This window comes from Chamaea fasciata, unplaced genomic scaffold, assembly GCF_029207755.1.
Source record: "Chamaea fasciata isolate MVZ Bird 193981 ecotype frontalis unplaced genomic scaffold, bChaFas1.0.hap1 SCAF_9, whole genome shotgun sequence".
Taxonomy (NCBI): domain Eukaryota; kingdom Metazoa; phylum Chordata; class Aves; order Passeriformes; family Sylviidae; genus Chamaea; species Chamaea fasciata.
The window spans coordinates 10,084,873-10,111,423 of record NW_027094094.1 but is presented as its reverse complement, the minus strand read 5'-3'; the positions used below and the strand labels follow the sequence as shown (position 1 = coordinate 10,111,423).

The 26,551-nt window shown below is 39.2% G+C and overlaps 1 protein-coding gene across 5 annotated transcripts in view; it reads left to right on the top strand.

Moving 5' to 3' along the window:
* The window catches only part of ADD3 (adducin 3), a 91,301-nt gene extending 66,571 nt beyond the window's left edge, over positions 1 to 24,730 (top strand). For 4 of the 5 annotated variants that reach the window (XM_066190952.1, XM_066190954.1, XM_066190953.1 and 1 more), the window contains 14 exons: positions 523 to 746; positions 11,357 to 11,495; positions 12,867 to 13,018; positions 13,132 to 13,212; positions 14,255 to 14,404; positions 15,250 to 15,393; positions 15,482 to 15,580; positions 16,618 to 16,800; positions 17,037 to 17,294; positions 18,358 to 18,477; positions 19,729 to 19,818; positions 20,522 to 20,642; positions 21,548 to 21,643; positions 22,347 to 24,730. In XM_066190952.1, coding sequence (XP_066047049.1) covers positions 552 to 746; positions 11,357 to 11,495; positions 12,867 to 13,018; positions 13,132 to 13,212; positions 14,255 to 14,404; positions 15,250 to 15,393; positions 15,482 to 15,580; positions 16,618 to 16,800; positions 17,037 to 17,294; positions 18,358 to 18,477; positions 19,729 to 19,818; positions 20,522 to 20,642; positions 21,548 to 21,643; positions 22,347 to 22,645 — 2,127 coding nt within the window. In that variant the 5' untranslated portion in view covers positions 523 to 551 and the 3' untranslated portion in view covers positions 22,646 to 24,730. The remainder of the gene's footprint in view (positions 1 to 522; positions 747 to 11,356; positions 11,496 to 12,866; positions 13,019 to 13,131; positions 13,213 to 14,254; positions 14,405 to 15,249; positions 15,394 to 15,481; positions 15,581 to 16,617; positions 16,801 to 17,036; positions 17,295 to 18,357; positions 18,478 to 19,728; positions 19,819 to 20,521; positions 20,643 to 21,547; positions 21,644 to 22,346) is intronic. The other variant, XM_066190956.1, reaches the window with a different exon arrangement.
* The last annotated feature ends 1,821 nt before the right edge of the window (positions 24,731 to 26,551 follow it).

Here is a 26,551-nt window from a genome sequence, read left to right as displayed (position 1 = left end):
TGGAGCTCTGTGGAAAGTCCCTAGTGGTCTTTGAGTGTCCTGAAGCCTTGACTTTAAGCTATGGTTATGAGATGCTTTGAAAATGCTGTAATTGAGGAATTTCTTCGCAGAAGAGCAGATATTAAACAGGCCTTGTCTTTAGGGTGTTTGCTTGAACAGCTCAGGAAGGAGAGCTGTGTAAAAACCTTGGGCGGTGGCAAGGGTAGTGTAAAATGATAGAGGAAAGTTTGTCATAAAATGTACAATGGTCATTTCAAATGTCACTCCTAATATGCATTTTAGGTTTTGTTTTACCTCGAATAGAGATGGTTGTGCACTATCAGAGAACTTACTCATGGTTTTTAAACATTTTTCTAGATTTTTTTCCTAAATTTTCTGATTCTGATAGTTGCTCACTTGTTCTCCTTTCATTTTAAACGGTCTGCAGAGATACGAAGGGACGTTAGCTGTGTCCAGACCTGGAAGTTACGTGCACTACCCTCCTCTGAACTAATGGTGCTCCCTGTTTTCCTTTTGTTTCAGGGGAAGCCTTCCCTCCACAGTGTTGAAGCATGAGTGCTGATGCCAGCCAGGTGGTGATCACTACTCCTCCCACAGCCACGATGCCTCACAAAGAGCGGTATTTCGATCGCATCAACGAGAATGACCCGGAGTATATCCGGGAGAGAAACATGTCCCCTGACCTGAGACAGGACTTCAACATGATGGAGCAGAGGAAAAGGGTCACCCAGATACTGCAGAGCCCTGTGAGTGCCATTAATGGGGGGTAAAAAGGAAAGGGTGTTATGAAAAAAGAAATCTGTGTCACAGCTAGATGGAATATCTCTGGACCGTCTTCTAAGAAAAGTCACTGAGCAGAATATCCAGCATTTTATGGTGTAGTGTTTTGTGTGTTGTTCTTTCTCCTGATACTTTTATATTCTTATGGTTCATTGCAGTATTACAGTATTACAGAACCCTGGCTGCAGGGTTCCTAATTAAAACTTAGGGGCAGGGAAGAGAGTGAAGGAGTCACCAGTCAAATAGGAACAAATTAGGGCATTATGTGGTGTTCTGCTTTCTGGGTTTGAGTATTAACCTATCATTTGCATCAGGAATGTTTTAATTAACATTTATAATTGGGTTAAGTTTATTTAAAAGCTAGACTATGTTCTTTTTATGTCCTTGAGGGTGATCATACCCCTGCTTGGCCCTATTAGCGCTCATCTACTGGTTGTGTAAGTTCAGTACTTGGGTAGACTACATATAAAACTATTAAATCTATTAAACCACGCTCACACTAGTTTTAATTTTTACTTTAGTACCTGTATTCTTTGAGTTTAACCTGAAGAATATGTTGGAAAGCAATACTGTTACCTTGAGTATTTTGAAGCCATAGGGAGTGAGTAAGGCCTGTGGAGTGATCCTTTAGGGGTATCCATGTGTAATGTGAGTATTGAGGATAATGGGACTGGGAAGGGGCTAAGCAGCTTTACAGATCCTTGTGTCTTCAGTTCCTCTGTAAATTGGGGTGCTTCTGTAATTTTTTTTTAAGCTTTTCCATATGTAAAGAGATTGCAAACAGCTGTTAGTAATCACCCTATTATAGTCATCCATGAATAACAGGATTGTTTTCTAAAGTGTTGTCATGGAGTGTCTCTTGGATCTGTGTGTTGGTTTGAGTATAATGTGAACCTGTTGACTAAGGAATTTATTATTTTTCAAGTCAATTTATGCAAGCTTGGGTTTGCAGCCAGTCTCTTTTATAAGGAAAATACTCTAAGGAGGTACTGCATAATGTTTTAATCATGATAATTCTATGTTTTATACTCAGTTGTAAAATGTGATCAGAGTCTACTCATTCCTGTTAAAATACTCACATTATGAATAGCCAGGACTCACAGAAAGACTAAGTCTTTAGCCTAACAGATAAAATAAATTGGAGAGATCATTTGGGTTTGTATGTGAGGGTGTTTTTTTGGTCCTTTTGATGACAGTATTGAATCTGATGAGTGTAACAATTTCATTAACATTTTGGGGCATCTTTTGCCAAGTCTGCCAGATGTAATTAATGTCCCTTTGCTGCAGCCTCTGTGGTGTTTTTTTTTAGTAGATGCAGTGTCAGCATGCAGATTTTAGGAAAGGGTCTGAAGAGGGCTATGAACCCCTGAGTTTAGGCTGCTGTTTTAACAGGTTATGAGACAGAGAGCTGCTGGGCTGCTGTCAGTGTCCTGCTGCAAGAGAAGCTGAGCCCAGCACTTTTTGGAAAGTGACTTTTCAGAGCTGCCAATAAGTTGCAAGTTTTTGTTGTGTAAGGGAACACTTGTCCAAATAAGCCAGGGGCCTGCTGCCTGCTTGGCTTAGAGAGAAATGGGAACGTGGGAGCTGTGTGGGATCAGGCACGAAAAGGAGTTGTCTGAGCTCCCACTTCCCCTCAAGTATCTTCTTTTATCCTCTCTTTTCCTGATACAGAAAGTTTAGAGGAACTCTGCTGTGATTTCTCATGCAAGGAAATTAAAGCTTTTTTATACAGTACCCATGACCAAATGTCCATCAAGCAAATTTCATAATTTATTTGGGGTGGAAAGTGCAGTATTTTTTCTAGGCTCCAGCTGCTCTGTGCCATACTGTTCCTGGGACTCAGGACTGAAAATATTTACCTTGTTCTCCTGAATTTAAAATTCATCACACAATGGCCAGAAAGTATTGCTGCTGTTACCAGTCTATGTAACACTGGTTTGGGATTGAATTGATGAGGATTGTCCATGGTATTTTTGTTCTACAACTGCAGAATTACACTGTGTTAAAAATTTTCATAGAACTTAGTTGCTTTTCTTAACTATTCCACTTGACAGAGATATATTCTCTCTATTTGAAGGTGTTTAGAAGAGGAGGAATTAGGAGGCACGGTTTAGGAAGAGCTTGCTTTGCTGGTAAATCTTCACCCAGTCTTAGATACATAAATGCATATCTTCACCAAGCCTTGATAAATGCATTCAGTCAAAGAAATAGTTGATGACTCCTCTTCTGGCAATTATTAGTAAATGTGAAGTGTATCTAGCAAGGATAGTAACTGTCTTAAAAGTACATGAGCATGTTAGGGACTAGAGGTGAGCTTTGAACTTGGACTTTCTGTGTACAGAGGTGCAAAACTAAAGGGTTATTCACTGTCCCATAGTAGGAAGCTTGGGTGCTAATTTAATCTGGTTTTATTAACAAACTTTTTTTCTTTCTTTCAAGTAGGAAAATCTAAATCCTTTAGCCAGAAAATAAATTAGAGAATATATTTCAGAAACCACAGAATATTTTACTCAGTGAATGTTATTTTAAGGGCTACAGGCCTGACCAGACGTCTTCAGACATCAAGCTGCTGGAACTCTCTGATGTGCTGTTTGGTGCCCGTACTAGTGCGCAATCTGACTACTCCTCTCTGATGTGCAATTTCCCTTTCCTAAATTAAATAATTTAAAAGCTACTGAAAAGCTGTTTCCATTACCTCTGATGTTTGCTAATGTCTTGGAGCCTGTTCATAATAAACCTTAAACAAATCGTAGTTGTTGTCTGACCATTGCCAGTGGAGAACGTCCTGACATTATCAGTGAGTTCTCAGATGTGTTTGCCTAGTACTGCATGTAGCCCCTGAGCATCTGATAGCCTGGAGAATCTGATAAACTGAACATGTTTGCTGTTCTGTGTCTGGTGGAAAGGTGGAAAGAAATTAAAATCAGCTGGGCCTGAGCAGCCTGATAACATGCAGAAGCATTGCTGCCAATCTTAGCATAAAACCATTTAGATTTATATTAGTAATGTCTTCAGGTTCAGAGGATTCAAGTAGCATGTTGGGGTTTTTTTAAGGAAAGGTACTACGTTAATGCAGTGGACTAGTTTTATTGCTTATTGGGCCCAGGATACTTCCTCTATAATATATCCAAAATCTGAAAAAATGGGTTGGTTGTTAGGGGTTTTTTTATATTTTCCAACTTAACTCAGCAATTAAAAACAGTTTTGTCTGTAAGCTAAACAGTCATATGTTGCTTGTTACATAGAGTAACTATGTTTTTCACAGAGCAAAAATATATTTGCTCTACCATCAAACTCATTTCACTTATGGTATACAAGTCCTTCTGGCCTTTATTTCCTTCCAGCATTTCTCTGATGCTGTCACCATAGCAACCAGAAACTGTTAAAACACTTTAAAAAAAATAATGTAGTGGTTGTGCAGTTATGGTGTTTATGAAAACTGAACAGCCAGTTCAGCGCTGAGGACCTGAATGAACACACTGGGAGAAGATCCCCACAGCCATTGTGAAGCTGCAGGCAGACAGCAGTGCCACACTGCTTCCAGTGCAGTGAGACCACGTGAAACAATTACCTACCCAGCAGAAAAGGTAACTACAGGCTTCAGCTAACAGGACAGTGAGTGTAACATAACAGGAAATTAGGATCAGGGCTTAGACTGCACTGAGGAGTGCCTTCCATCCCTTTGTATTGGTGTACTGGAAGGAAAGCTACAGGTGAAGGTGGAAATGGGAGAGGATGCATTGCTGTACAAAAGATGTGCTTATATATGAGATATACTTCATTATTTTTACTGATGTAAGAAGAAGTTGCATCTGAAGCAATGAATTGAACAGCTGTTTTATGTAAACACAAAAATGCCTGGTTATTGGAATTTAAATGTGAAGTTTATGTTTTTAATTTACCAGTGAAGTTTTGTATGACTTCTTGAGACCCACTGGATGTGTGCTGCTTATTTTTACATATAAAATACAGCTATTTGGAGCTTAAAAATGTGCCTCTCTACTGTGCCTCCCTTCCTGCCTTGCACGTGCACACACACCCCTGCCTCCCACACTAGCTGGTCTTGCCCAAAAAAAAAGTGGGGAGATAACTATACAGCTTAGCAACTTTTCTGTTCAGAGGTCTGCCTTAGCATGCAGGCATATTTTTCTCCTCAAAAACAAGCAATCCCACCCACACTCAAATTTTTTTCCTGGATATGTTATTTTCAAACCATCAGGACAGAGATGAAGGATGATTTAATTTATTTTTTCCCCAGCTTTTGCAGTTGCTTAGCTTACTTTCTTTTGTATTGAGTGAACATCCAGTATTTTTGCAATACCACTCCCTTTTGGGGCAGTTTATTTTCTTAAAAATATCAAAGTCCTTTCAGTTCCTCATATGTTTTGGCTTTTACTGCTCTTTTCTCTGAAGTTCAAAAGCCATTCACATCCTTTAGAAGCCTCACCCCTTGGCCACAAAGGACTCACAACCTTTTACATCACCTGAGGACCTCCTCACTGGGCAGTCCTCTCGCCTTGCAGCTCCCTGCTCTGGCTTTTTATCTTCTCTGACATCTTCCCTGGGAAGTCATGACTCTCCTCCCACTGCAATAGCTTATTTAATTGCATGCTTTCATCATACAACCTGGGCAGCATTTTGTTCACCCAGAGGCAAGAGCTCAACTTGGCACATAATTGAAGGCATACTACAAAATGTCCCTTAAAGATCCCTTGTGCACTGTGACAACATTTTAAGTGAGAGGGAATTTGTGGTCAGGGTAACATTGTCTCAAATCAAGGCCATCCCCTGGATCTCTGCGAGGACTCCAGGAGTCCCACTGCCTAGCTATCACGTCCGTAGCTGCTATGGTGCACTGTAAATTCACACCAATGTCCTGCACCACCTCGTGAGAATTTCCCTGCTTTCTTACTGTAAAACTGGGTTCCCCTTCACTCCCCTCTATTTCCATATTGCTTCTTTCCATTTAGTTTGAACTGTGGGGGTTTTTTTCATTGGATATAAATGCCAACAGATACATGTTGAAAAATACCTGGAAAACCATGGAAAGCCATGACTGGTGACTTTTTTCCTTGGCTGCAGGAACATGTGCATCCAGAACACCCTACAAGAGCTCTGCCATTCCTCCTAGTGCCTCCTCACCGTGTGTGCTCCCACCATTTCAAGTCCTGCACTTACTGAAAACCCCAGTTAATTGTGCTCAGAAATGCGTGAGACCCCTGATGGGCTGAAATTTGATTTCTTCTAGCATTTTACATTTCATTGTACATTCCATTTACATTCATTACGTTTCATTTACATTCCATTTAGCAAGATGTATGGTATGGCTTTACTCCACGAGAGAACATGAGGGAGGGACCCAGACCCCCATGCAGAGCAGCAGTTGTGTGAGTGGCTGGCTCTGGGAGCTGGGTGTGCTGGAGATGGACTTGGCAAAGGAGTTCAGTGCTTCAGGTTTGGCTGTAATCATGGGGTATCTCTAGGCTGCTTATCACAGGAGTGAACACTCTGCTGCAGCTCATGGAGGAAAGCCAGTGTTCACCAGCTTAGAGGAGCCAGAAAAACTGGTCCTCTGTGTGGGGCTCACCTTGCTGTCAGTCCAGTCACTACATCCAGCCCGGATACCTTCACCTTTCAGTGCTAGTGAAGAGAGTATTATAACTTTAGCTAATTCCCCATTCTTATTACAGAGGCTACTTCTTAACCCAGAAGCCCCATCCCCCTTGTTCTCTTTCACGGCATCATTGACAAACACTTTTGTGACTCTTATCTTCTCCCCACCAGCCTTCACTCACTGGCGGTTTTTTTGTGGCCAGCTCCACCCTTTTCCACTTAGGGCACTGCCTGTTTGTATCTAAACTTCAGTCTTGAAAGAGCTGCTTTGGTGTAGGTCTTCCTCTCACGGGCAGTTCTGTTTACAGCACAGGAACCAAAATTAACGTCTCTTCACTCTCGGGGACAAAACACCAGTTAAGTTTTGAAACTTTTCTTCAGTGGTGGAGATTTGGCTTAAAGATTCTGCGTGGGCATGTTTAGATAAGTTGAATTATGTCCTTTTTAAAAGTGGATTTAAGATATTAGAAGCGATGATCAAAATGGGCAAAGGTGAAAATGGTGGAATGGGTTTCTTGTATTATTTGGCAGCTTTTAGTCTAACAGCAGTGCTGCTATGAAAGGTAGTGGCCTCACATATCTTTTTTAGCTACTTTCCTGTAGAATGACATGAAGCTGGTTATTACTGTAATTAGTCCTGATGTGAGCACATGCTTTCTCCTCTTAAAGGTTTGCAGTGGTATTTGTAGATGACTTGTATACCAATATTATTTGCTTATTATTTTATTTCTACTTCTTTTGAGTTGGATACATGTAGAAATCAGTGGGGGGGGGGGGAAAAAAACAAAAACAAAAACAAAAAAAAAAACCACCACCGAACAGCATAGGTAGTCAAAATGCTTATAAGCCTGTGTACTTTTTAGCATCCTTAGAGACCTGCCTGGAAAGATGAAGAGGTTAATACCGAGTTTTTTAGAAACATCATTATTCTGCGCTAAATATGTGTGTATCCTTGTAAAATAGGTTATTCTAGCAAGTTGATTATTCTAGTTCTTCCTGCATATGTTGTCTGAAAAATGCTAGTTGTTGACTGGTACATGTGAATGTTGTTTTGATTCTTAAAAGCCCAAATTTCCACTGTCAGCTCACACTTAGACTGTACTTCTAGAAGAAAATGGAAGTAAATGAGTCAGAACTGAGTCTGTTAACTTCACTCTCGAGTTTCAGAGAACTGTTGCAGACCTAAGTTGAAAGATTTTTCCATCTAAACTGCCTGAGTCTATGATGTATACTTGGAAGATGATTGCAAATAGTTCTGAAGAAGTAATTTTATGATATTAGAAAGACCTTGACCTAATCATTCTACTAATGACTCCGTGAAGAAAAGCTGTGTCTGTTCTGCAGGCTGTGCAGTACCATGTAAGGCTGGCTAAGCTGGTGTAAAAAAGCTGACTACAGTTTTGGAGAGAGTGGAGTTCTGGAAACTATTTTAGGAACAGGGTGAGCTGCTCTGTTCATTTTTACTGGTGAGTTGTGGGGAAATTCATGTCTCAGAGCAAGGTGGTGGAGTGGCACTCAGAAGGTGGATGAGGTGGAAGCAGAGCAGCAGCCTGCATTCTACCAAGGTCAGGCTACTCACTTGGGTGTCTAAAATAAAAGCTCTACTCAGCATCCTCCCAGTTGTGCTTCTTGTCTGAAATGTCACTGTACCTCCTTTCCAGTAGCTGTCATGGGCCCAGTTTTCATGCCATGGGATACTTTGTATGCAAACCTTCAGTCTGATGCTTGAAGTGCTGTTTCAGCACAAACCAGGGGGGACACAGTTACTTGGCTGGGCAGGTGAGGTCCCTGAAGGCAGGAGGATGCTTGTGCAAACAGGAAATGATTCCCAGCTGTGGAGGGATGGGTTATCCAGGCTACATCCTTGCTGTGTGCAGGCACAGGCAGGTGTCCGAGTGCAGCTGTGTTGGCAGGATCATGGGCAGCCGTGGAGTGCTGTGCTGCTCCCTCTGGGACTTGTACCCCACTGTAAAAAGTCACTGCTCTTAGTGTCTCATGTCTAAAGTTGTCATGGTTTCAAACAAACAAACAAACAAACAAAACAGTACTCCTGTACCCAGTGAGCCTACTAAATCCCAGGGCTGAAACTTTCACTTGATTGAGCAATGCTGAGCATACAGCTGGATGACATGATTTTTCATTCATCTGACAGTACAGTTTTTCCTTTGTCAGCATTTTCTTGTCAAATACTACGTCTGAAATTACCGGTGACCTTTCCACTTGAAAAATATCTGCTTTGTGCCAGAGCAGCACGTTTGTCATCTCTTTGAAAGCATCTCTCTCCAGTATTACTTACTTGGATGACTTTTGCTTCATGACTGTGGGCAGTGTAATGCCACACATATATAAATATATTACAATCTCATGAATTAAAGCAAAACCAAACCACTTGGTCTCCAGGCTCTAGTTAGGTTTTCAAAAGCAGGCTCCTGCTGCTCTGGTCAGATCCCAGAATCAGAGCCCTGCAAGCTAGTGATTTTACAGAAATCAGTCTTGTACGGTGAAATAAATATCCAATAAATATAATTCATTAAATGGCTCTTATTAAAGGTAAAACGTTGACCACAAGAAGGTGGTGCCCTTCATGGGAGCCCAGTGGGATTACCCGAAATGGAAGAAGGTTGTGTTAGCACATGTGGGATGGTTACCTAAGGATATAGAGTTCCAAGTTTCAAAAGTCTGTAGCACTGAATGAAATGTATTGAATTATTCATAGATATCCATGTGACAGGCTGCTAGAAAACATCATTATGCATTGGCATGTGGATAAATTGCATACTTGATTTTATGCACTTCATCCATATTCTCACCTGCTTTACAGCTCATCCCAAACCTCCACATTTGCCACTTTCCTTGCACTTACCTATCTTCACTTATTTTTAAAACTATTTTTAAGGGAATCTGCCTGTTTGGTGTAATAAAGGTGTTGATACAACACTAAATCTTTATTTCTGGTAGTCTCAGCAAATGTGTAACATACTACTGTTAGCATTAAGGTGCAAAATTAAGCTCAGAAAACATAAAATAACATGACCAAAAAGCAAGAGAATTAAAAATACAATATGCAATAAACCAAAAAAATATCTCTGTCAGAATTTTCCCAATATATATTATATTATCTTTTTTCCTGCTATAGGAGTAACATTACTTGTGCAGGTGTTAAAAAAACTCCAGACATCTGAATATGACTAATAAGACTTTACTATTAATGTTTTTGCAGATCTTTTCTATAGTCCTTGTTGAATTGAAGGAATAATATAATATAATATAATGCAGAGAACTGGGCAGCCTGGTCCAGTGCTCTGCTACCCTTGATCTAATGTTCTTCCTCATGTTGAGCTGGGACTTTTTATGTTTCAGTTTATGGCCACTGCTCCCTGTCCTCCACTTCTTTACCCCCAGTTAGGTTCCTTTCCTCTCTTGATTCCATGTTTTTTCTTTCCTTTTCCTCATCTGCTCCTTTCTCCTGCATAGACCTTACCAAAAGCAGCCACAAAAGAGAAAAATCTGACTTTGCCTGTGCATCTTTAGGCTGGTGAGAGGTTGTTCAGCCATTTGGGGGATGCATATTCTGGCCTACACTGAGAGATCTGTGCAACAGATCCACGCAGAGTCAGTCAGTGGGAATTTTTAGAGGCTTTACTTATGGAAATCTGGCAAGTCTCAGGTACGGACATGATCCTGACAAAATTATTCTAAGGAGAGTACAGATGTCTGAAAAGTTGGTAATTAGTAGTCATGGAGGCTCAACTGTCTTGCTGAGGAGGCTGTATCAAGTACAGTCTTGAAGATGTCTTTGTGGGGTTCAGTAGCACTCTCTTACTAATCAAAACCTGTTGGTGAACAGCGCCAAGGGATTGGTGGATTTTGCCCAACAGAGTGGGTGTTTTGAAGGACTGAATTAAAATTCAGTGAAGAAATTACATTTGTCATACAGAACTGTTTTCTTTCTTTAATTGAGAGCAAGTGCTCTGCCAAGGAAGGCAAACTAAAAGGAGCAATTACTTACAGGGAATAGTCTGGAGTTATAATAGGAGCCAGCTGCATGGTAAAGACACCAAATGTCGTTTTGGAAGGGACCAGGAGGAGTGTTCACAATCCACCTCAGCTCGTGTTCTGTGCAGCTTTGGGTACTGCGAGTTTGGAGAAAAGCTGCAAGATGCTGCCAAGAAGTAATGAGAGGGCTAGAAAATGTAACCTATAAGTCTGAAGGAACAGAATTTACACACTCTAGGAATGTCAGGGCAGCAGTGGTCCTAGGACAGGGGTGTGTTGTAGATAGGGAATAATCTGTTCATCATCTCAAAGGAACAGATTTGGCCACAGTGCATAGTATATTAAATTTGATACTATGAAAATTTTTCATGATATATTCTACAAGAGTTTATCTCTTGGGTTTGTAGTCACTTTATTCAGAAAAAGAAGGAAGGGTTTTTCCCTTTGGGGAAGGAAAGAAATAGAGAGGAGATAGCATTCCTTCTAGTTTTTGCCTATCTGTGATATTACTTGAGCATGGATGAGCTCCAGTTTTCCAGTTGTTTATAACTTTATCAAATTTGAATGGGTTTTCAGAGGGATTACATTATTAAAAAAATATCCAGCATGGAAAGCAACACATCCTGATCGAATTCCAAGTATCTCTTCCAAAATATGGACAACACTTTAATTACTTACAAAAATGGGTTTAATACTTTTTTAAAAACACATTTTATCTTGTTGTGTACTGGGAAATAGTAAATCCTCTGTGACCAAACTCCTCCTTTCTGCCCCCCAAATTGCCAATACCTAGCGTACAAAATTTAGGTTGGATAATTAAGTCTGGCAAAGTTAAAACAGCTAAAAACAAAGTCTGTGGGGAAGTTTCATGTAACATTAATAAGAGGCAGAACTACCAGCCCCACCTATAATAGAAATAAGATTATCAAGGCCAGGTTTCCTTGATGATTCTCTAATGTTTCTACAGGCTTTTAGAGAAGATCTGGAATGCCTTATTCAAGAACAGATGAAGAAGGGCAATAACCCCACTGGACTGCTTGCATTACAGCAGATTGCTGAATACATTACAGCGAGCACTTTTACAGGTTTTTCCTCATCTTCACTCAGTAAGTGAATTACACATAAACTGCTCTTTTCTTTTTCTTTTTCTTTTTTTTTTAATTGTTAGCAGGGCTTAGGAATGCTGGGATCTCCTCTTTCCTTGAATAAAAATTCTGTCAGAGCTTGCTTTAGCTGTGAAGTAGTGGAAGTATTGCAGATGGTGGCCTTAACTTGCCTTCTTTGGCTTCTTTCTCTCAAATTCTTTGACTTGTATAATGATATCCAAAATGGTTGGAATCCTCAAACTCAGTTATTGTATAATTTGTTAATAAAAATTGAACTGACATAGGGAACAAAATGTTGTGCCCTTTTACTATTAGGAGTTTAACATGAATATAAACTGAGATGTGAAATACATTACCATCTAGTTTCTTTATTTTTCTACTCTTGCATATAAATTGTTACTAAAAAAAATCCCAACTCTGAGGTGGGGAGAATACCCTGGCAAGCTGAATTATCAGATAAACAGCTCCCACAGTTAAGAACAGCTTTTAGTCTGCACTCTACTTGTAAAGATGTCACTGGGATTTTGCAGTTAACACCCAAGTTCTTCTTTCCAAGTCATGAAGCACTGAGACGTTCAAGTCTATTTAAGTTCTGTGGGTGGACATCGTATGGGAGCTTACAAACCTGAAGCACAGTGGCAGCTGTCAGCATTCATCATCTTTGGAGATTTGGTCCCAAAATGGTACTTCAGGGTTTATTTAACAAAACGAGTGGAAGAGAACAGAGAGCCCAGATAACCTCGTGTTCATGTCTCTGGTTGGTTACTGAGACTGTGTGTCCCACTGTTGTCTCTGCTGCGTTTGCCAGAGACAATGGGGACAGATCTCAAAGTGCACACTCCTTTTGTTGAAAACCAAAATGACTTTTACCTCTTTTAGTCTCAGCTTTCCCTCTAAACAAAGGCTGTCAAAAGTCTGTCATGCATTCATAAAGGGGAGAAGGGTATGTTCATGTGGTCACAAGTCAAAGAGAGAAATTGATCTTTGTGATTTCTCTGTCCAAGAGTTTGAGAACTCTTGCACTAATCCTAATTTCTTCATTAGGACTGAATTGAAGTGCTAAGACTGAGATATGTCTTCAAATTAGTTATGCTGGTGCCAGAAATTCACAAGGAATGTCTTCTGCTGTAACAAAAAACCTCAGACTAACATGTAAAAATACTTCATTAGTGACAAATGTCTTAAAGTACAGTTCCAGTGCTATGTAGGATATTGATTCAGGAGACAGCTCAGGAAAACCTTTTTCAGCCTCATAAATGCTGGTACTGCTTTGCTAACCATTTCAATCCACTGCGTTTGGAAGATCATGGCATAGCTGGAAATATGTTTAATTGTCCAACTGTCTGTCATCTATTTTTGTCTGTTTTTCAGGCCATGGAATGATTACACCCATCAATGACCTACCTGGGGTAGATACCTCCTCATTTGTTAAGGGAGAAAAACTTACTCGTTGCAAGTTAGCCAGTTTATATAGATTGGCTGACTTGTTTGGGTGGGCACATTTGCCAAATACCTATATCTCAGTAAGTATTTTAGAGAAAAAACAACTTATTTAGAATCTCACCTATTATTCAAATTATTTTTCCCCTGATTAATATAAATTAGATCAGTAATCCATTTCCTGTCTCCTCTGCAGGTAAGAGTAAGCAAAGAACATGACCACATTCTAATCATTCCAAGAGGGCTGTCCTTTTCTGAAGCTTCAGCTTCTAATTTGGTATGTGATTCACCTGCTGTAATAACCAACAAGGCTCATCCTGTTTTCTAAAATACTTTTGTGGCTGCTTTCTGTAATTATGCTGTTGTTTGGGTTTCTTTAATATTTACCCACCAGATGAAAAACTACTTAGATGGTAGCACCCTTTTTTGCCAGTATTACTTCTTGGGTTTAGCTTTACTTTCTGTTTCTTTGTCTCCAGCTTCAATATAGAGCAGCAAAGTTCTGTTTTCCTGACTGATGAAGTTCACCAGTAGCCTCAGTGTAGCAGCAGTCTTCTATAGCCTGAGAGTGTGACAATACATGTGAAATGACTCTGTAGGAGTAGTGTTATCAGAATCACCTCTTACCTTTAGAAGTGAGGAGATAAAGTCAAATAATCTTCCCCAGGCCCAGCAAATGAGCTGGGTGAAGTTACAGGCTGGTATTTAGGCAGTGGTAGATGCTAAATCACACATCTTTTGGTGTAGAACCTGCCATATGCTCTTCATGTCAGTGCATATCTGTAAAGAAACTGCCTCAAGGTGAAAGGGGTACCAAAATGAGATTGATACTATTACATAGCAAACACAGAACCAAAATACCGTGACATATGACCCTGTTGTAGTTTTTCTGTTGATCCAGGAATTACTATTTTAATGTTCCCATGAATCTGAAAATTCCTTGTGCATTGAATATTCTTACCAGAAATTTCTCAGGCTCTGAATTATCTTCGTATTTAAAATGCAGGAAATGTTAATGAAATGCATTTTTGAAAGTCAGAATCAAGGAAAGGTCAGATAGACTGAGGTAGAATATATCTTGTATCAGAGTCTTATCCTTACTTCTTCCATGGCTGAATTTCCAACAGGTGTCAGGGGCTAGTACAGCGGGGTGGTTTATTGACACACAGATTCATTGCTGCTCTCCTACTTTTTTTGTGCTCTGAGCCTTGAATGTGTGTGGGGAAATCTGGTGCTAAATAGGAAAGGAAGGGTATTTTCTAGATACCTGAAGCTGTCAAAAACTTTCTGAATACCATTTGTCTGTTTGCCTTTTTCAGGTTAAAGTGAACATCCTAGGAGATGTAGTGGACCAGGGAAGCACAGCTCTCAGTATTGACAGCGTTGGCTTCAGTCCACACCTGGCCATCTACTCCACCCGCCCCGACGTCAGATGTGTCATACACATACACACCCCTGCCACAGCTGCTGTAAGTCTTCCTTTGGCACAGACTGAAATGAAACAGCTTCTCCTTAAGGGCATATTTCTCCTCAGCAGTTTTCATTTTTGTTTTAAAGTCGACTCTGCACTGGTAAATAAAAGTGTGAGGTTATCAAATAGAGAGAGAGAGGGCTGGGCCACCATAGTGGAATGGCTTCAGAATAAACTGATGCTCAGAGATTATTATACTCAGGCGAAGGAGGTTGTAAAGCAAATAGTTTACACAGGCTTCATTTATAGCATCCTAGATAATATAATGTGCTGTATAAATCATCTTAATTTGCATTATGTGGCTCCATTTTTAAGTGGTTTGATTAGTAGTTACACTTAGTTTGGATTTACCTCAGTATTTAAATGTTATAGTTAACATAAACTTCAAATGGTCTGTATAATAATAATGATAAAAATGGAAAGAGGCTAGAAAGAATTGGTTTGAAATAACTAAATTCTTACTATTTTATCTAGAAATGCATATATGTATATATACATTCCTTGCCTACAGACAAAATAAAAAGGAACAAATAATTTCTTTTATACTAGTTTTTTGAAGTCATAGATGTGGGAAAGAAGGGTAAACCATTAAGTAAGATGAGAATTAAACATGAATAAAATTCACAAAAATTTCCTCCAATATGTATGTCCCTAGATTGGGTAGCAGCACCTCTGTCACCCTATTGCAAATTAGACTGGTGGAGGGGGTTGTTTCTAAACTCTCCCTATGGAGTTTGTCTGCCTTCTAACAAAGTACACCCTGCTGAGGCTTGGGTGGTTGAGATGTGAGTTTTAAGAGTTTCATTTTTCCTCAGCTATCAGCATTTCATTTTCATGAAACAGGTTTCTTCTATGAAGTGTGGCATCCTTCCCATATCACAAGAAGCTCTGATTCTGGGAGATGTTGCTTATTACGACTACCAGGGATCTCTTGATGAACAGGAAGAGAGAATTCAGCTTCAAAAAGTTCTTGGACCCAGTTGCAAGGTATTCAGCCTCATTTATGCTCTTCATAAACAATTTTCATGTTCTGCTCCAGTTTCTACCATTTAACATTAGTGTCTTCATTTACTAGGTATTAGTCTTGAGAAACCATGGTGTGGTAGCACTAGGAGAGACACTGGAAGAAGCATTCCACTATATCTTCAATGTGCAGCTGGCCTGTGAAACGCAGGTGAGAGAGAGTTTACCTGTGTTTAATTTTAAGACTTACACTGCAGAGTTACAGATTATATCCCAGATGGGAAGACCTCTTACATTACACAGTTTTGGAGTTGTGGAATCCAGTAATCCTGTATGCCTGGTCAAAGAGAGACTGGAATAATCAGGGAATCACTGAAAGAATGGCACAAATACTCATTCTAGGAGCACTGACACAGTCTCAGTGGTGTTACACTCCAAAGGGTACAGAAGGTTTTGTTCCATGCTGTGCAGAGTGAGCCTCATGCAGAGAATCTGTCAGGTAATAGATTTGCTGGTACTCACTACATGGGGAAATGTGACTTAAGGTCTCCTGAGAGCCAGCTCCTCTACTGAAGCTGAATGTTGTGAGAAGAAAAGAAGCTTCTCTCTGTGATCACAGATTTCTGAAACCAAATTAAAAGGTCTTTGAGCAATGGTAATGGGTGGCATATTTAAAAATAACTTGAATTGCAAATTTGGTTGTTTCCATTCTGTCTAACTTCAGCTACCTGGTGAGGTATCCAGATGTTACCTATTACCTGTGAAGAGAGACCACTGAAAGCGTTCTCACCTTTCATAAGTTTTTAGCTCATCCCCAGAAACTTCATCACTTTGTTCTTGTTCCCCAGTGGTCCTGTCCTCCCAAAGAGGCATTTGGATGTGCCAACGGTGGGCTCCCACTCCTTTCCTTCCTTGCCCTACCATTCACTTTGAGTTCAGACACTCTTTCATTTTGAAACAGCTAGAAAAATGAAAGTTTTTTAATCTTGTGATGCAGAAGGATGTTTTTAAGGTACTCTGAAAGCAACTGTTTGAAACTTCTCCTTTTTAAGTGCAGTTATTAGCAGATGATACAATGCTTTCTGTAGCAGTCGTTTCCTATATATTTCAATACATTTTTTGGATAGGAGAAAACTAGCCTGAGAAGTAACTGCAGCATGTATTTAAGCAACCTCCTGCTGCAAATTCAGAAAAGCAGAGAATACAAAAGCTTTTTCACAAGTGAAATACACTCCTTGATGTCTCCAGGTTCATGCATTAGCTGGAGCAGGTGGAATAGACAATCTCCTACTACTGGATCTGCAGAAGTTCAAGCCTTCCACACACGCCGTGGCAGCAGTGGGAGGAGGTGGAGTTAATATGGCTTCACAACAAAAATGGAAAGTTGGGGAGCAAGAATTTGAAGCACTCATGAGGATGCTGGACAACCTGGTGAGAGCACGTTGCTGGTGGTATCTATGTAGTCCTGTAAGGTTTTGAGTGTAGGATTAACTTTTGTAAAGTAAATAATTTTTTAGTCATACTGTTTCTGACAGCAGTATTCTGGCTTAATAAGAATTTATAATGCTTTGATCTTCAATTTTGTCCCACCATCTTACAAATGTATAGTAAATTAATAGTAAAAAAATTTATTTTAATTTTTTAAGCATTCTTTTCCTCCTCCACAGGGATACAGAACTGGCTATGCCTATAGGCAACCATTAGTCAGGGAAAAACCCAGACACAAGAGTGATGTTGAGATCCCAGCCACTGTGACTGCCTTTTCCTTTGAAGATGATACAGTCCCACTTTCCCCCCTGAAATTCCTTGCACAGAGGCAACAGAGAGAGAAGACAAGATGGCTGAACTCTCCAAACACATACTTGAAAGTTAATGTGCCTGAGGAGTCCTGGAATGGGGAAACCAGTCCCAGGACTAAGATCACGGTAGGTTGATATGTTGGACAGTCACTTTGGTTTTGCCCTACTTGAAAGTAAGTTTTGCACAGTTTATATGAGGAAATCTTGAATAGGATTAGCAAATAAGGTTATTGAGCAAATTAAAGTAGGCTTTTCAGAGCCTTAATGACATTGGTACTAAGAGTCTCCTCTCTTTGAGGAGAGGGGTTGACTGTAAGAGTAACACTTAATTATAAAATTTAACAATGATTCTGCAGTTCTAACCATCTCTTCTTGTTCCTGAAGTAGAAAACAGTTTTTCTACCACTTCTTCTTGTGCTATTATATAGCACAAATATAGTAAGGTTTTAAGTCACCCGTGGGTTGTTCTTTTTTTACATGAGGGAGACACAAGTTCTAATTCATCTCTTGCTACCCCCTTTCTATTTGTGAGCCTACTGAAAACAGCTTTCAAAAGGTCTGTTCGTGCTACAGGCTTTTAATGATGATAAAGATTTTCCCCCTCCTGCAGCTCAGCAAGATGCTTACACTTAGTTTCCAGCCTGCAGAGAGGTGGCCCTCGTGGCACTACAGAGGGTGTTATTGCTCTTCAGCTGCTCTCAGTACAACTGTAAAAGCATCAGCTCCTCCTGCTGGCAGGCTGGCAGGTTTCTAAACTTGAGTTAGGGAAAAACATCCTCAGAACCCTGCTTGAGAAGGGAAAAAAAAAACTGTAGTCAGTGTGTGGTCAGCAGAGGTGGAAGTTGATTGCATGAACAAGGGCTCTGGATCTACGTGCCAGTTACTAAAAAGTGTGATCCTTTCTAAAGACAGCATCATTAGTACACAGCTAACACTGCATTTTTCAGGAATGTGTGTCAGTATTTACAAAAAGTAGTCACACTCATGGCAACTTAAATCCTCTTGGGCAAACACACAAACCTGTAAAGGAATTGGGATTATTTTTTAGGTGTCATGTGGAACTGAGAATCAAGTCAGAAAGTCCTTTCTTGATATCTGTCTTTAACAGTAAGACAACACAGAGAATTGTTCTTTTCCATCATACTGGGTATTATAGTTTCTATCTTTTCTTTTTCCCCTCGTCTTTAAGTGGATGAAAGCTGATGACTCCTCCAAGACTAGTGGAGGAACGCCAATCAAAATTGAAGATCCAAACCAATTTGTTCCTCTAAACACAAACCCAAGTGAAGTGTTGGAAAAGAGAAATAAGGTAAAAGAAGTGTAATGAACTGAAAATTGTAACATTTCCAAATAAAATTATGTGTTCAAGTAATGATTCAGCAGAGCGGTAAAATAACATTTTCTAATGTTTTCATTTTATTAAGAAGGTTCTTACACTATATGTGATTTTTGGCTCCAAAAACATGTATTTAAATGTGTGATATACATAAAATCTGTACATACATATGCAATATTTATATATTTAAATTTTGAGTGCAATAGTCTGATGAAGGATGAATGTTAACTCTGGAAATGATAGATTTGGAATGGTAGTCTACATTTTATTTAGTAGATAATTAGGTGTCAACACCAACAGGATTTCTGTGCGTCATCTGCAGCATGATTCAATCTCAGACTCTAATCTTGTTCTGTTCTGTTTTAATTTGCCTAGTGCTTGTTAAGCTGGAATTTCTAATGGCAGTAAAAAAAAGAAAATGAGGGATTATTGTTGGACCTCTCTGTAAACAGAAATATCTCTCTGCTTTTCCCTTCCAGCGTGAAAGACACTGATTATCAGACTGACCAAATATTCCACCCTCAGCATAACTATGTTAACAGATATTCAGGACATTTTCATTTGATTGCATATTTTTTTCTTTCTTGGAAAGCACTTTGTCAGTGTCCTTGGGGACTGAAGTGGAGTTAGAAGTAGCAACTCCCTTCCTCAGAACTGGAAAGGCACCCTCTAATCATCCAGAGATTAGTAATACATGTCCCAGGCAATGATTGTTAAATTCATGCATGTCACTGGCTCATAGCAAGTTCATTCCTAATTCTCTGCTGTAGCACTTTTTTTATATGGTCTATATTGATATTAATATCTGATCTGTCAGTCTCTTAAGTTCTGACAATAGAAGCTAGGGCTGTTAGTTTAGGGAAAACAATAAACTATTCACAGAAGGAAAAACTTTACCAACCTTTGTGACCACAGAGTTTTCTCCAATAGCTGAACATGTGTCATTTATGAGGTGGAGAGGTTGAGGAGCATATTTCTAAATGTTGGCTTACATGAAGTGCAAGAGCTGGGACTGGGGTAAATATTTGTGAGTACTGAAAGAGCCAAACAACATATGCTGTGTATTCAGAGGTGGAAGGTTCTTAATTTTTAGGTGCAGCAGCACACAGCTTGGTTCTCCAGCCATTCGCTGTTGCCTGTGTTAGTGGCTTTGTAAAGCTGATGGGCATAGGATTTGTTAAAGACAAATATCCGTTTCTAACCTGATTTATTTTATCTCTATAGATAAGGGAGCAAAACCGATATGACCTAAAGACAGCAGGACCTCAGTCTCAGCTGCTCGCAGGGATTGTTGTGGATAAAAAGCCAAGTTCAGTGAGTACAACATAATTAGCTAATTTACAAATGTTCAGGTTATTTGGCTGCTTGTCTTTCAAATGTCAGCTTGGGCTGTTTTCCTTCTAAATGTTTTGTTAGAACTGATCCTTTTAATGCCACTTTTAGAGTGTGATACATCTTATTCATGTTTCATTTTAAAGGTTTAAAAAGTTAGTTTCCAATTGAGATGTGCAAGTTAAGTTTGCCACTATTAATATTAATGAAGTAGGATCCTTGTCTAAGATCATTTAAGTGAGATAGGAAGAACTTTGGAATGCATGGGGCCAAAAATAGCCTTCATTAGTCTGTGGAAGTGATACTTATGATAACAATTGAGTCCCAGAAATAGCTGAGTTTAAAAGGTGGGATGTGACCATGTAGAAGACAGCTTTCATTAGAAACGGGCTTCTTATTGGGAGAGAGGGTTTCCAGTTTCTTACCTGCCCATATTAATCTTTTCTTGAATAGAATATACTTCCAAACACTATAGATATCATTAATAAGGTTATCCAACGTACTGTGGTGAACTGTAATTCTGTACTTCTAAGAGTTTTCAGCTATCCAACACTTAGTACATCTGTGTTTTAATTCTGTATTCCCTGCCAAAACCTTTTCACCAAACTTTGGCCAAATTAAAAAGAGAGAAAAAAGAAGACCTGCACATTTTGCTTGTTAAATTCTGTGGCTTTGTCTTTCCCAGTCAATGCAGTTTGATGATGAGCACGCGCCGCCAGCACCGCCCAACCCATTCAGCCACCTCACCGAAAAGGAACTGGAAGAGTACAAGAAAACCATTGAGCGCAAGCAGCAGGGGTTGGAAGGTCAGCAGTGTGGTTTGAATTGCTGGAGTTTACATTTTGATAATAAGCTTGAAAATATCTACTGTAAAAAATTGTGTGCATGTTAGTTATTAGCGTATACTGCTGGCAACTGGCTTAGAACTAATAATTCCTTGAGGTGGTAGAATTCTTTTGTTAAATGTGGTTTGTTCTTTTAGTTTAGTTAGTGCTGAAATTAAAGCAATTAAAGGTTTGCAGAGAAATGGGGTTGACAAAAGCACAGTTAACCATAATGAATTTTTGTGTTGGAGTCGTAGAATAACTTAAAGTGGAAGAGTCCACAAAAGTCATCTTAATCCAACTCCTCAGAACTGATACTAAAGTTAGATCAAGTAGCTCAAGACTGTGCCCAACTGAGCAAAAGTTTACTGAGATATTTGACCCTGGCTTCTCTAATTTACTTCTGTTCTCTCAGTGTGCAAATCTCGTCTACTTTCACTTTTCACATCTTCTTCCTATACTCCTACTCCATAGAGAATTACTAATTCAGGGTTGATGTTAATTTTTAACAAGCACTTACTATGAATTCTTCTTCACTAATAACATGTAATAAAACAACTTTGCTATATGTCACACTCAGGATATAGTGTAATAGCTTACTGTACCAGCAGACTGTGACAAGATAACACCATGGGGCATGCTACTTGGAATGCAACCCTGCCACTTTTTCTAATGCTTTTTAATAAAGAACTAATATATACCAATTTTTAGCAAATAAGGCAAATCCATAATTCTTTAGAGTTTCAACTGTGTATTGTACCTTTGTGCTGTTGCCAGCATGAGCAACACAAAGCTGTAGCAGACCTGTAAATCTTGTAGCACCAGCACTGACACTCTTGCTTGATTTTCACTTTTGCTTGGCTACTAACTCACATCTTGTCCTGCAGATGCTGAACAGGAATTATTCTCAGATGACGGTTCATCTGTGTCACAAATTCAGTCACAAACTCAATCCCCGCAAAATGTCCCAGAAAGATTAGAAGGTATTCCATGCAACTTCTGTACAATGCCAAGGGCTCCAGTAACCCAAGTCCTCGACTCTTCTGCTGCACTTTTACTTTTGCATGAAGTCAACTGAGTCAAAAGGAGCCCTCTTTTGTGAAGTTTGGGTGGTACTCTGTCCATAAAATTATTTTTCCCGATTTTTCCTAATACATAATTCTCACAAACAGAAAACAACTCAGGGCATGCTGAAACTAGATATTAACCAAGTGGAGCAAATAGATGTTGTACATCATTTTACTGAAAATGTTAAGACTAGTTCTTTTGCCTAAGACTTTTCCAGAAGTCTAAGTAAGCATTTTAAAAGGCAAGTTCTCCAATGCCTTCTGTATGGAATGGCTGTGTTTTCATAAATCAGTCTCTTGCAGTAAAATGTAATTCTGACTGTGCTTGAGGCTTTGTATGCTGTGTAGACTATATTTGTACGTATTCTATACAGCTTGAGCTGTGCATGCACCTGGCAGAGATAAGGTTAGATTTTTCAGCCCCTTTTCCCTTAATGACATTTTGACTGTGTTGTCTGCTTACAGCAACTAAGACTGTGGATAAAGGGGAAAAAACACATCTAAGCACTTCAGGCTTCATTCCTTGGATCGCAGTCCAGACTCACAGGCTTTGTCTCAATACTGGGGGTTTTTGCGTGAAAGTGTGCATAAATAATTCCAAAATCCTTTGCTCTTTCAGAAAATCATGAGGATTTCTACATCCAGGATGCCAACCTAATATCTGTGGAGATGCCAGTTGTGGTGGTGAATGGGAAGGAAGATGCACACGACGTGGAAGAAGATCTCACCACAAGGGTCAGTCAGTTAACCATGAGTACTGTGGAGAGCGTAGAGATTACCATTAAAGGCTCTGAAAAGATAGAAGAGGCCCTGTCCCCTGAGGGGTCACCTTCCAAATCCCCTTCAAAGAAAAAGAAGAAGTTCCGCACCCCCTCCTTCCTGAAAAAGAGTAAAAAGAAGGAGAAGGTGGAAGTGTAAGTGCAGTTCTGTTGTGAGGAGATATTGCACATTTTAAACGTTTAAGTTGACCATTAACAGTGTAGTGTTAGGGGTGTGCAGTAACTGGACTTTTAACCTAAACAAGTAGAAACTGGAAGAGGTTTTGCTTTAAAGAAACCAAACAAAGAGACAAACAAAAAAACCTTTCTTGTTGATTGCAAATTAATTCATCTCTCACTTGGCTGTGTCCAAAATTGCTATGAGGGTTGGAAACATTGATTAGTTTCATGTAGAACTACACTGGCAGGTGCTCAATTACCGTCATAGCAAGGTCAAATACCATCACAGTATGCAGCAGCAAGTTCTGCTTGGAGTATTTTGCAGACCTGAAAATTTTCAGTACAGTTAAAGTCTTTATTAAAGTTACCGTTGAGTGACCATATGACTTTTTAAAACTGCTGTCTCATTTGGAAACCAGATCATACATTTTTGTATTGTGGTTTTTGACCATATATTTTATTTTCTGTATCCCTGTTTGAGTGGGTACATATTAACAGCACACCTTTACATCTTTTTTAAGATTAGCTCATATAGAAATATTATACACTGGCACATAATACTAGGGGAAAAACTGTGTAAGAGAAAGTTTATTTGGAATTATACAAAATGTCTAAAGAATTCCATTATTCAATAACTTTTTTGCCAAATATTTCATTTTAGTGAAATATAATTTTTGAAAACTTCTTTTTTATTCTATCAGTTGGGGTGGGGGAAACCCTTATTTTTCAAGAAGGGGGATTTTATACACTTAACATTGATAATTTAGTTTAACTGGCAAAACAGAAAGAAGATTTTATATGTTCAAATGTTTGTATACCATTCAGTATAAAGGTATTATAAGCATGTGAACCAAGCATTTAATAGTTAGAGTGTATTTAAGAATGCTTGGTTTAGAGTATACTTAAATATAATTCAGGAATCCAGGGACTTCAAAATCAAAGGATAAAAACGTATAAAATTGAACTGGATTCATGTTTAAAAATTATTTGTGGGTTGTTCTTTTTCTCTTTCATGGTATTGCTAATGAATGAAGAAAAATAATCTCTTAACATAACCAAATGAAGGAAACAAAAATGTTAAAAGGGAAAGTGAAATAGTAGGGAAATAGGAGGAGACAAAGAAAGTAAAAGTTTGGTGATTATTTTTTTTAAATATATGATATGGATTGCGGAATATTTTTATTAAATCAGCAGAGTGACATTTCCATATTAGAGGTTTTAAATAATTTGTATGGATTCATGCAGAGTGCAACACTTTGGGTTTTTTCTTCCGTTTCATTCAAATTGTAAAAGGGTCTCGTGAATCTGTGTTGTCCTTTGGATGAACCCAGAGCAAATCAGAGCCTAGTGCCATGGGTAAGGGTGGTACTGCCACTTACTCATTTTTACTTGTATTGTCATTTTAGTACTTTTACTGTATTGTAAATACAAACTAAACATAGAAATTAACATAGGGGTTTCTTCGCTGTGTCAAATGTCTGTAAATCAGTCATCACAATAGGAAGTACATCTTTTAAGATCCATGTGATTCCCAAATTACCGGTTGAAATATTATACCATATATAATTGTTAAATATGGCTGGAGAGTGGTTTGGCATGCAAAAATGTTGATTATAGCATGTTCGGGGGCTGGTTAGCTTTGACCGTGTAAGTGTGATAATGCAATGTTGGAATGGATCCTGGAAACAATTTTCTAGCTGTCACTAAATACTGGAATCAGTGTTTTTAATCATAGTGGAAACTTTCAGTTGCTTACTTTGTTTTTTATGTTCTACATTATTTGTGTTGTATTACAACATATGTAGAAACAGTAACCTGTGAACTACGCTTTTCATAACTTTTTTAAAAATATATCTAAATGAATGCAATGTGCATAAATATTTTTTAAACTGCAACCGTGAACTATTTGCACCTTTTGCTAATGCCTCTATTTACTTGCTTTGGCATAAAGAATGAGCCAGCCAACTCTTGTGTCCTGTGGAAAATATATAAATGTTATCTGAAATTGCTCATAGATGTAATGCTAATTAATGTTAAATCACAAATAAACAGTATTTTAAATAGATGGATTTCATATAGCATTTTTTATGCACTTACATCTCTTGCTTGTAGAGAACATGCTTTGATTACGCACATTGCTTCTCAAGAATTTATTCTGGAGAGGACTTCTTGTTCTGCTTACCCTGAGAGCTCTGCAAGAAAATAACCTGATCTTGCTGTGGAACAGTTTTTGTCTCTGTCACAGGTGCTGGAGAGGAAAGAGGACCTGCCCATGGTAAAAGGCAGGGCACTGGCCAGGCAGTTGTTCTGAGCCCAGGGGGGTCTGTGCTTGCCCATCCCAGGCTGTCTCCTGCTCTGCAGCACCATGGCATCACAGGTGACAGCATGAGGGACTGGGATGGTTTTAGTGCTGAGTAAGTACAGAGCAAGGAAATAGCTCGCAGAAATTACCTTTTTAAAAAATTATTATTAATAAAACAAAGGTTTTCTCATAGAAAAACTTAATGCAAAGTTATTTGAAAATGTCTGTGTTACACTTGCCAACATATGGTATATGTTGGAGCCTCTGAGGCTGCAGAAGTTGCAGTGTTTTGTTTTTGTAGCTGTATCAACTCTAAAATGTCTTTAAGGACTGCACAAATGTTTATTTTCTTTGTCCTTCCACAAATCGGCCTTTTGTTTCTGTTTACAAGAAAGTCAAAATTCAGCCCTCTGAGTCTGGTTACACTTTGATGAACTCGGTCCCCATGCGGTAGGATAATTTTGGGTTAGCGTTTTAAATAAATCTTGACCAAGATTTTAGTGTTTTTCTGACAATCAGTTGTCTCCAGAAGCATCTACACTCTGCTTGGTGCTGCACTAATGTGAAAGTAGACACTGTATCAACATGGAGGAGCATCTACTGCAAGGCCAAGGGCATATAACATTTTCTTCTTTAGGCTCTTTTTATTCCCAAGAGTCTACAAACCACATCAGACCCTTCATTTTTCACTTAAATCTTATTCCTTCACAGTGTTACTCAAAGGACCTGAGATTCTGCAATCCAAAGCATGGAATAAAGTAGATGTTTGTAACAGGCATAATAAACATTAAAACTTTAGTTTCTGAAAGTAGGAGCCCTTGGAAAGATGAGCTTCAAAATGGATTATTAACATGATAGGAAATAATTATTGTCATTAGGCTGCTTAACCCAAGAGAGATCAATACAGAGAAGCAGTGTTTGCTGTGAGGAATTGCATGTAAGCTACCACCCAAGAACATTAAAAAGGAAAAGGATTTATAAAGCTGTACATCCAGGTGATTGCCTGTTCTTGTCTTTTACAGACTTCCAGCTGTTCTGGACATAAGTGTCACATAGCAAAGCAGATCTTGCAGAATATGCAGAATGAGGTGTATCAGGCTTTAAGTGCCACAAGGAGACAGAATAATGTGATGGTTAGGGCTGTAATAGGCCATTTTGACTCATATTTCCCTGCCTTGCTAGTTGCGTCCATTACACACTGTTGAGCATGTGGCATAAATTGCTGTCATCTCTGGGGTAAGTAGTTGAGGATTTTCCATTTTCTACATATCCAGTTTGCAAAAGTGTTGGGCTTTCACTATTTCAGCCCATGGAAACTTCTCAAACAGGATGTACTGTGAAGTAGCCAAGGACAGTGAGAAAGGGCCACCGTGTCCCATGCTGTGCACGTGGGTCTGATGGAAACTTCTGACGTGAGCGCTGATGTTCTCTCTCTTCCTTTCTGCAGACTGGCAGGGAAACACATCCCCTCACCCATGGGGTTGCTGCGTGGGTTGGTGTTTGTTCTTTCAAAGACCCAGAGTGTTAAAAGAGGTGCAGGGCTCTGAAAGGCACTGATTAGGAGCTGCCTGGCCGTGCGTGTGT